The 12,941-nt window shown below is 40.0% G+C and overlaps 1 protein-coding gene across 2 annotated transcripts in view; it reads right to left on the bottom strand.

The window, feature by feature from the left end:
* LRRC2 (leucine rich repeat containing 2) overlaps window positions 1-12,941 on the bottom strand; it is a 62,608-nt gene that overhangs the window by 15,550 nt on the left and 34,117 nt on the right. For both annotated transcript variants that reach the window (XM_085213530.1, XM_085213531.1), the window contains one exon: window positions 8,174-8,310. In XM_085213530.1, coding sequence (XP_085069656.1) covers window positions 8,174-8,310 — 137 coding nt within the window. The remainder of the gene's footprint in view (window positions 1-8,173; window positions 8,311-12,941) is intronic.

The raw sequence follows: 12,941 nt of genomic DNA, 5'->3' as shown, positions 1-12,941 counted from the left end.
GTTAAGACTGGAGGCAGCCTGGGCTGCAGTGATCATGCCGTCATGGAGTTTATGATCTGGAGGAATGCAGGCCTGGCAAAAAGTAGATCAAGACCTTGAACTTCCAGCTGCTCAAGGGACTGACAGGTGGGATCTCCTGGGAAAGTGTCCTTGAGAACATAGGAACAGAACAGAGCTGGCAGTTCTTTAAGGACACCCTTCTGAGAGCACAAGATCTCTCCATCCCCCAGCAGAAGAAACTGATCAGAGGAAGTGGGTGACTGGCATGGCTGAGCGAGGGCCTGCAGTTTAAACTGTGGGAAAAGAGGGAAACATACAGGATGTGGAAGCAGGGCTGTGTAGCCTGGAAAGAATATAGGGATGTTGTCCTCCTGTGTAGAAATAAGATTAGGAAAGCTGAGGCACAGATAGAGTTGAACTTGGCAAGGGATGTGAAAAATAACAGGAAGGGGTTCTACAGGTACATAAGCAGGAGGAGACAGACCAAGGATCAATGAGGACAGAGAACTGGCTTCCTCAGACATGGAAAAAGCTGAGGTGCTCAATAAGAGCTTTGCCTCAGTCTCCACTGGTGGCCAGGCTCCTCTCCATATCTGCCAGGGCCCTGAAGCTCTAGGTGTGGGTGAGAGGAGCAGACTCTGTCTCACTGTAAAAGCAGAACAAGTCCGAGACCTCCTCATGAAACTGAATGTATATAAGCCCTTGGGGCTGGATGATATCCATCCAAGGTTCTGAGAGAGATGGCTGATCTGAGAGAGCCAAGCTGCTCTCCATCATGTTTGAAAAATCATGGCTGTCTGGTGAAGTCCCTGGTGACTGGAAAAAGGTCACCAGGGTCACTCCCATTTTTAAGAAAGGGAGAAAGGATGACCGGGGAACTACAGGCCAATGAACCTCACCTCTGTGCTTGTGGGAAGATCACGAAACAGATCTTCTTGGCTTCCATGTAAAGGCATGTATGAGACGAAGAGGTGATCCCAGACTGCCAACATGGCTTCACCAAGGCAGATCTTTCCTGACCAATCTGGAGGCCTTCTATGATTGAGTGATGGCATTGGTGGACAGGGAAAAGGTGATGGATGTAATCTACCTGACTTCTGCAAAGCCTTTAACATGGTCCCTCACCACATCCTTCTCTCTAAATTGGAGAGGTATGGATTTGAAAGATGGTCTGTTTGGTGGATTAACTGGTTGGCTGGTTGCAATCAAAGCGCTGTGATCAATGGTTCTGTATGAGGATGGAGGTCAGTCATAAGCAGTGTCCCTCAAGGGTCTGCCTTGAGACCAGTGCTCTTCACCATCTTTATCAATGACATAGATGATGGCATCAAGTGCACCCTCAGCAAGTCTGCAGATGACACCAAGCTGATTGGTGCAGTCGATACATTGGCAGGAAGGGAAGTCATCCAGAGGAATCTGGACAGGCTGGAGAAGTGGGCCCATGAGAACCTAATGAAGTTCAACAAAGCCAAGTGGAAGGTGTTGCACTTGGGGCAGGACAATTCCTGGTGTTTATACAGACTGGGTGAAGAACCACTTGTGAGCAGTCCTGTGGAGAAAGACTTGGGGGTGTTGGTAGACAAGAAGCTGGACATGAGCCAGCAGCCTAGCAGCAGCCTTCTTGCAGCCTGGAAGGCTAACTGTATCCTGAGCTGCATTAAAAAAGGGATGGCTAGCAGGGAGAGGGAGGTGATGTCCCTCTCTACACAGCTCTTGTGAGGCCCCATCTGGAGTACTGCGTCCAGGCCTGGGGCCCAGAGCACAAGAAAGGTGTGGAGTTCTTGGAATGAGTCCAGAGGAAGGCCGCTAAGACGATCAGAGGGCTGGAGCACTGCTCTTATGAAGAAAGGTTGAGGGAACTGGGCTTGTTTAGCTCAGAAGAGAAGGCTCCGAGGAGATCTCATTAAGGCTTTCCAGTACATGAAGGGATTGTGTAAATGGGAAGGGGAATGACTGTTTGCATGAGTTGATAGTGATAGGACAAGGGGGAATGGGTTTAAGTTAAGACAGGGAAGGTTTAAGTTAGATATTAGAAGGAAGTTTTTCACCCAGAGGGTGGTTATGCGCTGGAAAAGGTTGCCCAAGAGATGTTGTGAATGCCCTGTCCCTGGAGGCATTCAAGTCTAGGCTGGATGTGGCTCTGTGCAACCTGGTCTAGTGGTTGGCGACCTTGCCCATGGCAGGGAGGTCGAAACTATATGATCTTTGAGGTTCTTCTTAACTCAGGCCATTCTATGATTCTATTAACTGCTTTCCAGCCACTTGTTTTCCAGTTTATACTTATGCCTGACATTATTCCATCCCAGGTGCAGCACCTGGCAATTTCTCTTGTTGGTTTTCTTATTGTTTCTGATTGCCCAGTACTCCAGTCTGTCTAGGTCCCTCTGCATGGCCTGTCATCTCTTCAGAGCAACAGCAGCTCCTCCTATTTTACTATAATCACCAGAGTGTCTAAGAATGCACTCAATTCCTGCATCCAGGTCGTTGATCTGGATAGTGTTGAACAGTACAGGCCCTAGAATTAAGCCCCATGGACAGCACTGGGAACAGGCTGCCAGACACATGTAGTCCCATTCACTACAACCTCATGCATTCTGTTGTCATAGCATGAACCTCGTCTCACAGTTGGAGATTGGATCCGGAAGGATCCAAATTAGCTGAGCCTGGGTCAGTCTTTTTATCTGCACTTGCAGACCAATCATAGAATCATGGAATAGTTTGGGTTGGGAAGGAATCATGTAGTTCTGAGCCTCTGTTGCTGTTGGATTCATTGAGATTTTGAACCATTTAGAGAAAGTAAATCTGGAACACTACCAAGCATACTTTCCAAGGACAAAATTATTTTACAATTAGACTCATGCTTTTTGTGGCAATATAGCTATGTTTTAGTTCTCACACTATACCCTCTTTGTCATTCTTATGTGTTGCCTACTCCTGTGCAACTATTATAGAAAAATTTCATTCTGTGAAGGGTGAAGTTACTTTTACTGACCTTGTGAAAGGTTAAGGGAAAGCTAATCAGCACCATGGCATGAAGGTATACGTGGATTGAATCTCTTATTAAATGATCTGTTGTTTTTAGCTGCTGACTAGCTCTAACAGTGGAGTGTTTTGAAGTGATTCTAAAGCAACTAGAAGCCCACTGTCAAGAAGGGGATCAACTGATACACTTTCCAATGTCTGACTGCATAATCCTGTTTCCTAACATAGAAATGTTCCCCCCTTTAACTCCTTGTTTATTGAAACATTTGTGAGAGCAGCACACAAATCTTCTCTGACACCTAACACCTTTGCACCTGCTCTTTTGGGTTTCATGCTCCTCCTGCTAATGTTTGATGTTACGTCTTTTACCAGCTCCATAAAGCAGCTGTTGCTTTGAATGGATTGACAAAACTTTGACCAGCCATGACAGAAAGCCCCTCACTGTGAACATTAAGCAAATTTGAAAAGAATATCAGCCCTGAGCAGTGGTTCATATGTATTGACATGAAAACACAACCGTTTATACATACATTTGCTCTTTCTTTGGTATTCATTTATTGTGGCAGTCTGCCTCATTCCCTCTCTTTGAAAAACCCAAACTTCTCAAAGGATACAGAAAGAATTTCAGATTATTTGGTGCATGCGCTTTAGTGTGGCAGTGAGCACTTAGCAAAGCAGAATAATTTCATAAACACTTTTTTAATTGATTTTGAATATGCAACATCTATATGAAACATTTTCAGCTTGCTGCTGGTGGAAGGGTGTGGTTTGCCTGCTCTGTGACTGACAAGATGTACTACAACAGATGGCATATGTGATAGAGGAAATGAGCATTTCCTTATCTTCCCTTTCTTTTCACTGAAGTTCCTCCAGCTCACATCTTTCAATACACTTGGCTGATGTAGCACTACTAATAAAAATCTACAGCATGGAAGAAGATGTGGCACTTCAACACAACAAAGTTATCTCTGAAATATCAGCACAGAGCAATTATTGTGCCATGCTCAGGAAATATTAATTCTGTGACTTTTTGAAAAGCTTATAGTAGAAATTATATGTAATTTATAATGCTGGGTTTTTTTAATAGAAAAACAGATTATATGAATAACATGTATGAAAACAACAGTAAGGAACTCTATTCATCAGTTAAAATACCAATATCTTAGTAATTCTTGAATTTAAAATGTGTGCATTCAAAAATTACACTGTTAGACTAAAAGGACAAGAAGTATATGCAGTATACATACTGTAAGCCTCCTTAAAAACTGTAGGGTGCCTGAAAGCAGTACAAGCTAAAATTGCTTAGTGTCTTCTCTCTATTGAGCTTTCCCACCTTTGCACAACTTCTTAACATAAATTAGCAGACTTAACAGACTTTGTAACAGTTTAGGAACATCTTATTTGGCTGACAAAAAAATTCATGGGAACAACTTATATGATGGCATAAATTTATAAGTAGATATGGCAGTTATCTTCAGAAATTACTATCTTCACTTCAAAATTGTTATTTGGTTTCATTATACAGTTTTGTGTAATGGTCATATGTTTTCTCATTTCTGAGTACTAACTATACTCACATTTTATGTGATCCATCTCATTGAGATTTCTGTACTTAAAACTCTTTTTCTAAGGAACAAACAACTAAAACATATAGATTAAATCTCCAAATCTTCTTTTGTTTTGCATCTGTCCTAAAGAAAATTGATAGCAAAGTAACAGGAAGACTGATTACTGAAGATGTAATTCAGTCTTACAGTTCCAGTGATCTCATAAACCTTTATGAGCCTGTCAAAAACTCTGACTAAATTACAGGCATGCTGTCAATCTCTGTGAATCCATTACTCTATATGTTATTGGTATATCTCTAGCCATTATTCCGTGCACAAACCCTAGGTAAAATTAGACAGAACATTTCTGTTAGGTTGAATTTCTCTTTATTTCTTTTAAGTAAGCTTTACACTAAAGAACATCGTTGCTCTTCTTGTGCATTTCTTTAACCTTCTCAGAAGATGCTTTTAAGAATTTGAAAGTCAAATAAAAACTGAACTTCCTAAAAGATGATAAGCACAAAACAATTTTAGTAATTCTCTACCTGATTTTATGCATCATTTGCCGATTTTGCTCTTTTCACCCTAAAGTTTTACAGGGATTTCATCAACATACTAGAGCAGAGCTTACATGTACTTGCTACTTTACATTCTCCAGTTCTTACTGTTTACCTCACTTGGGAGAACGGTGACCAATTAACATAAGCATTTCACTAGAGCAATAGATCTGAGCAAAAATTTCATTAGATAATTGAATCTGTGTAATATGGGGTCATAAGCATTTTTCTTGATCTCTGTGGCAAGGTGTTGGCATGGAGACTGCTGTGAAGCTTCCCTCTTTGAAGTCATGATTTTAAAAAAGGATAGTGTCATGGTTTTAAGATTTTTTGTTATCAGTATTCCATATCATAACGTCATATAGTGCACTGGGAGTTACAGAGTTAATGCTCCAGTTCCAGGTAGCCCACATGAGAAGAACTACATCTCCCAGAGGACTGTTCGCTGTTCACTATTTCTGCTCAGAGGGAAAAGACAAAAGCTGTTCACATATCAGGAGATACCCCTCTTATCTCTTCCACTTGGCTCTACTAGCTGTCTTGCCTCAGCATTAGAGTAAGGCCTTCAGTTTCACAGACTCTCTCTCATTTTATTTGATTTATTAGCTCCAATTCAAATTATATTGTATTATATTGTATTATAGTGTGTTATCTTGCATTCCAATATCTTATTTAGTAAATTAGTTTGTTTCTCCTCAGATCGCCACTGCTTGGGATTTTTTTAGGCCTATCTATCCTTTTCCGCTTTTTTTTGTCCCCTTTTCCCTTTCCTTAGGGAAACAGCCTATTTTGTGTGTCCATGGGTCCCCCCACCTTGCTAGTCACAGAACTGGGCTGAATCAGCCCATAAACCATTGACGGAGAGAAAATGTCAGACAGGCAGAAGACAGGGGAACAAAAAAAGTGAAAGAGCAAAGAGAACACCAAAATCCGAGCAGGAGCAGATGCTCCAGTTTGGAGCAGACTTCCATAGTGCATCCCACAGAAGACCCACACTGAGCAAATGGATATTCCTGAAAGAACAGCAGATGAGCCCATGCTGGAGCAGAGGAAAAACATGAGGAGGAAATATGAGCAGAAGCTGCTTTGTATTGATTGCAACTCATCCCCATTGTTTTGCACTTCTCATGACAGAGGGAAGAGTCTGGAGTGAAGCAGTGAAACTGAGCTCTGGAGAGGTTTAAGAAAGCTGTGATTTTATTTTCTTTCTTTTTCAATATCAGAATATATTTTAGTTGGCAACAAATTAATTCACAGTCCCAAGCACGGTCTGTCTTGCCCATGACAATAATTGGCAAGCAGTTACCCTGTTTCTATTTCATCTTATGAGCTTTCTCATCCTATTTCCTCCAAGTGGTATACTGACAAGGAGGGAGGGAGCAGTTGGGTGTATATTTGGCTATTAGCCAAGGTTAACCTACCATTACACTTAACTGCATGTGTGTTTTCCCTTTTTAGACAAAAGATACTCATTCAATATTTTAATTCATAAACCTGCCAGTGGCTACCACTTTTTGCCTGTTTGCAAATCAAGCATCAAATACCTATTACATTAGCAAGGATACTGATTCAATTGCTCTGAATAACATCAGCTGTATCTAGTACATTGAAGGTCGACGCTGCAGCTTTTAAAATCATTTGACAAAAATGTTCTTCTAATTGCATGTTCAGCTTCCAAAGCTGCCCTTGAAATGTTGACTCTGGGTAACTAATTGTATAAATTAAACCAGTGGAGTTTATGCAGCCTTCCCACCAGGTCACTTCAATTATAAATTAACTGTCATTCTCCAGAAAAAAAAAAAAAAGAAAAGAAAATATAGTAGCTAATGCCAATATTTGTCTTGATTTTTTAGATCATACTGACATGATATTGCTTCTAGTTTTTGCTGTTTTATAAACAGTCATTTGCGCTTATATGTGCAGTTTCATAAACAAAGACATGGGCAGGTCTTTATGTTATAAGGCCTTTAGAAATAACTTGGAAAATTTTAAAACATCAGTGACTGAGACTGCTCTGATCCACGAGGCTGAGTATACTCACTGCTCTTAGATGGTTAGATTTTACGACTTCACATGTTCAGCATCTGTTTTTGATTTATATTTAAAGTCTACTTCTGCTAAACTGAAGGAAAACAAGATGAAGAAAAAAGAGACCTGCAACTTCATTGTCTGTGTTGCTTCTAGCATTTCTAGGCAATTGCCCATTCGTCACATGAAGTCTCCATATCTTCCACATCATTTTTGAACAGTTCTTTGCCAAATGAACTGCCTTACAGCAAAAAGCCAGAGAGAAAAGTTAATTATTATTTGCATTTTCTTGAAACAGAACATAAGCATGGCCTAAGCAGACTTCACATAAGTTTAAGTCATTCCAATAATGCCTGGAAATCACTCATAACAGATGTCTGGAGAAAAAAAAAATTAGAAATTAGCAAAGAATAGCCTGACACTTTTCCCTGATGTTCTTCTCAGTTATCATCCAGAAATCAGGAGTATGAGAACCTTAGAAATATTGATTATATCTGAAACAGTGCTCAGGTATCCGCTAATGGTTTCATTTCTTAATGAACAATAAGATTCTTAGCAGCCAGCACAGAGAACATTTATGCATCCAACACAAGCAAATATTGGTGCATGCCTGGGAGTCATTTTCTCAGTCTTCATTCTATATTCACTCACATGTAATATCCATTTTGGACAGACATTTATACTCATAGCAACATTCAGTACTTTTTATATGTCTCTCTTATATTCTTTTTAAAGAAAACAGACATTGGGAACAAATGAAGGTTAGTATGTGAATTTGACTGTCAAAGCGCACTTTGCTAAATACCTATTTGCAGCTTTCTCCTTATCACTACAGGCAAAATTCCCTTTGTAATCTTGTCCTCCTTCATATATCAAAACAAATATGAGTGAAATTTAGTCACTTGAAAACCAAAACAAAGAAACTTAATCCTGTTTAGCTGACACTATGGCATTTTCAGTGATATTACTGCTATAATTTTATCATGAGAAACTAGAAGGAATGTGATCTGTTTGCATTCTGAATAAGAAGGGTAGGAAAAACATAGTTTGTTGTCTTACTTCAAATGGAAGCTCGCTTATTTCCATATTTCCAGACAAATCCAGTTTTTCAAGATTCTCACAGTCACCCAATTCCGGAGGGACAGACTTCAAATTATTAAAGCTTACATTGAGAACTTTGAGATTTTTTAAGTGGCCTGTTAGAGAAAGATAATTAAAATCAGTGAGGGAGGGGGAAAAGAAAAAAGGAGAAAATAAAATAAAATAAAAGCCTTATTCAGTCTAATATATTAAAAAACTCCTTAATGTGGTGATGAGTAAGAAATGAATAAATTGAACAAATACCATCTGTATACCACTAACATTGGAGGATTAGGAAGTAAAAGAGCTTTGTTATATTCATAAGTTCCTTTAATCGTAATGACTGTGGTTAGGATTTGTAAGCAGTAGCAACTTGTTAAGACTTTGGTCCTACCAGGGAAAAGATACCTATGGACCTCAGCTAAAACTAGAGAATTTGGTCTCCACCTCAGTAAACTTGTCTGATGACTGAAAAACATTTTATTACTTGTTTGAGAACCTCTTGGTTGGGAAAAGCTGCTCCTAGCTAAGTTACCGTATTAACAGTTCTGTCTCCTATTTACAGCATTGTGTATTTTTTATTATAAAAGATGAAGGATGTATTTGTTTTGTTATCTGTTTTATTGCAGTCCCTCATTATTTGTCAGCTTTATTTTAGGACGTCAATAATATTTAGGCTACATTTAGCCACATTGCGTTTCCTGCTTCTTCTGTTACAGCATTAGACAAGCTTCAGCAAAAACAGATTTGAAAGCATTATTAAAATGCAGAACACATTATTCTGGAAAAATGCAAATTATATTGTGACATAAGAGAAGGAAATAAGAAATCTGAAGGTACTAAATAGCTGGTGCATTACAAAGAGATCCTAAAACACAACACATAACGACATCAAGGGAATATTCTTTGGATAGCTGTCCTGCTGGATGATACATGGATGACACTACATGGATGATATTCCCCTCTAAACAGTGACAAAATATAGCAATCACAATAGAAAGCACTAGTAAGAAATTTAAATATGATTCAGCAAATGGAAATAAGGAGAGAACAGCATCTTTTTCAACAGGTTCTTAAAGAAGACTATATCTTGGCAAACCAGGCAAGCACAAGGAGTAAAATTTTGTATCATCTTCTATTTTTAATCAAATTTTAAAGAAAAAAACTAGAGTTTCTTGAGATTTGGCTTACAATGGAGAGAATCTCCCTGCAATACATCGCAAGTGTTCAAAACACTGTCATAATAGCAAACTATTCCTTATGGCACTACACTTAGTTATATTCCCTTCAGAGCAAGATCTACATGGTGCTGCTCAGCCATAGCAAGGCATGGAAATAGCTGGAAGCCATTGGTGGAAGTTAGGTGGTGCTTGCAAACAAACAGGAAAAAGTGCAGAGAATAGAGAGTCTATATGTTTCTCTGAAATTTTTTTGGCAGAGGCGTGCAATTTGATGATCAATACTAGCAGCCTCAAATCATTAGGCCTGCAGCATTTTGCACAAATCACATAATTCCTCTTGGAAACAACATTATCTTCAAAGTGTAAATTTAGATGGGCCAGTATCCATCTAAATGTTTCTTTGAACTTGTCAGGCTGAATATGGTCAGAACAGCTTGGAACAGAAAAAAGTATAGAAGTTTCCACATAGCTTTCTCTCAGTTCTAGTTCTGACAGAAATAGAAACCGAGGTGATATTTCAAAACTCAGCTGTATCCTTTTAAGAAGGTAGCTTTGTCATTTCTCTCTGCTGTAAAATCTTGTTTTAGCTAAAATAGAAAAAACATTTTCTGTAGGATCACAACAGGCATTGTTTTGGTAGTACACTATCATCCTAAAAGGGTCCGTAGAACCCTTGAGAGAGTAACAGAAGCAATCCAAGGGTATAAATGAGTCATCTTCCTTTTTTTCAGCTTATTAAGCACATCAAATTAACAAAAGATTAACCTATCTATAATGAAGCCTTGCTAAGTTTAGTAGCATGATAAACAAATGAAGGTTCTACATCAAATGATTCATCTATCTTTAAACATCAGACCAGTTAACCTCAGGGTACTCTGTCCCCTAACCTGGAAGTCTCAGATGGGAGCAGAATAAACACCCCACAATTCGGGGAGAAAGAGTTAGAGACTCAGTACTTCACCTGGGCTGCCACAAATCTGTGGGCCTGGATAGGATCCACCCAAAGGTGCTGAGGGAGGTAGCAGAAGTGATACCCAAGCCACTTTCCAGCATCTTTCAGTGTTTCTGGTCATCTGAAAAGGTCCTGGAAAGAGGACTGGAGATGCCGAAAGTGACTCCCATTCAAAAGAAGGGTGGTAAGGAAGATCTGAGGAATTACAGACTTGACAGCATGATCTCAGTGCTGGAGCAGATCATCTTGAGGGAGATCATACGGCATGTGCGGAACAACCAGGGGATCAGACCTAGCCAGCATAGGCTCATGAAAGGCAGGTCCTGCTTGATCAACCTTATCTCCTATGATCAAGTGATCCGCCTTGTGGGTGAGGAAAAGGCTGTTGACATATTCTACCTAGTCTTCAGCAAAGCCTTCTACACTGTTTTCCACAGTATTCTCCAGGAAAAGCTGGCAGCCCAGGGCTTTGACAGATACACCCTTTGCTGTGTAAAGAACTGGCTGAATTACCAGGCCCCGAAAGTGGTAGTGAAGGAGTTAAATCCAGCTGCTGAAAGGTCATGAGCTGTGCTCCCCAAGGGTTGGTATTGGAGCCTGTCCTGTTCAATATGTTTTCTGATGACCTAGATGAGGGCTTTGAGTCCACCCTCAATAACTTTGCAGATGACACTAAGTTGTCAGGAAGTGTTAATCTCCTTGGGAAGGAAGCCCCTAGAGAGCGATCTGGGCAGGCTGGATCACTGGACTGAGGTCAGTTGGATGAAGTTCAACATGATCAAGCAACGGGTCCTGCACTTTGGCCACAACTCCAGGCAGGACTGCAGACTTGGGGCAGAGTGGATGGAAGACCATATTGAAGAAACAGACCTGGGGGTATCGCTCAGTGCTCGACTGAACATAAGCCAGCAGTGTGCCCAAGTGGTCAAGAAGGCCAATGGCAACCTAGTTTCTATCCAAAATAGCACTACCTGCAGGAGCAGGGAAGTCATCATTTCTCTGTAGTTAGCACTGGTTAGGCTGCAGCTCAAGTACTGTGTTCAGAACTCACTACAAGAAAGGTGAGGCCCTGAACCATATTCAGAGAAGAACAATGAAGCTGGTGAGTCTTCTGGAGTACAAGTCTTATGGGGAGCAGCCAAGAGAACTGGTATTGTTTAGTCTGGAGAAGAGGAGGCTCGGGGTGACCTTATCACTCCCCACTTGAAGGGAGGTTGTGCTTAGCTGCGAGTCAGCCTCTTCTCCCATGTAACTAGCAATAGGACTGGAAGGTATGCCCTCAAGTTGTGCCACAGGAGGTTCACGTTGGACGTTAGGAAATAATTCTACGAGAATGGTCAGGTGCTGGTATTGGCTGCCCAAGGCAGTGGTGGAATCACTGATCCTGGAGGTGTTCAAGAAACATTTATATGTTATACTGAGGGATATGATTTAGTGGGAAATATTGGTGATAGGTGGATGGTTGGACTGAATGATCTTGCAGGTCTTTTCCAACCTTGATGATTCTATGATTCTATGATTCTATGATTCTATGATTCTATGATTCTATGATCAGCTCAACACCTTATTGCAACAAAAAATCATTGACACAGAGGTGCCTCAAAATGAAATAGAAAATGAGAGAGTAAAAAATTCTTCCTCCCCAGATTAATTCCTTAGTGAATAAAAGCAAGTCCCATTTAAGTGAAAAAGTAACTGCTTCCTCATTAGCACTGGAATGTTTTATTTTCTCTTTTAGATAAGTAATATTCTCTTTTAATGAAGTAATATTGTACTCAATCTATCTGGGGTAGAGCTAATTTTCTTCATAGAAGGTTGGATGATGATATGCTTTTGATTTGTGATCAAAACAGTAACAATTCTACACTACGCAATGTTTTAACTACTCCTGAACTTCCTGTACTTACAAACCATCAAGGCCTTCACTGTTTCTCACTCCACGCAACCATAAACACACTCCAGATGAGGACAGGCTGAGGGCTGGCAAGAGCCAGAACGCAACTCACCAAAAGAATAACATCCACATAATACCATAAAATCTTAAAGGGGAGTTTTCTAAGATGGCTATTGTTCAGTGATTGGCTACACATCAGTTAGCTGGTGATAACTGATTGCTTCTGCATTACTTGGTTTCTTTTTCTTTTTTTTTTTTCTTTTCTTTTTTCTTTTTAGCCTTTTTCCTTTGTTCATCATTAATCAAACTTTTTTTCTCAATTCAAGACATTTCTCATTTTTGCTTTTTTGATTCTCTCCCTTCACTGCAATAGAGTGAGTGGCTTAGCTGCCTATCAAGTTTAAAACACAGCAGACGTATTGCTGACTTTTCAGCCACCACAGTCTCATTTCTACTTCTTTCTGAACAACTAATTGTAGACAAGGCACCCAGGGCCACAAGCATCCTAGGCATCCTTTGTCTAACTCTGCTCAGAAGATGCATCTATAGCACATAACTAGGAGACATGGAGCAGAATTAGTTGTAACAAAAGCGTAAAAATGTAACTGCTTTTTATAGGTAGTCTGAATGCTAGGAGCACAGATTCCTATTTTGACTTTTCTCACATTTTATTTCTCATTTTCCAGTTTCTAATTTATATGCTGATGTTGACAATATGGT

Source organism: Meleagris gallopavo, chromosome Z, assembly GCF_905368555.1.
Source record: "Meleagris gallopavo chromosome Z, MGAL_WU_HG_1.1, whole genome shotgun sequence".
Lineage (NCBI taxonomy): Eukaryota > Metazoa > Chordata > Aves > Galliformes > Phasianidae > Meleagris > Meleagris gallopavo.
The sequence above is the reverse complement of the archived record's forward strand: the minus strand, read 5'-3'. Positions and strand labels throughout refer to the sequence as shown.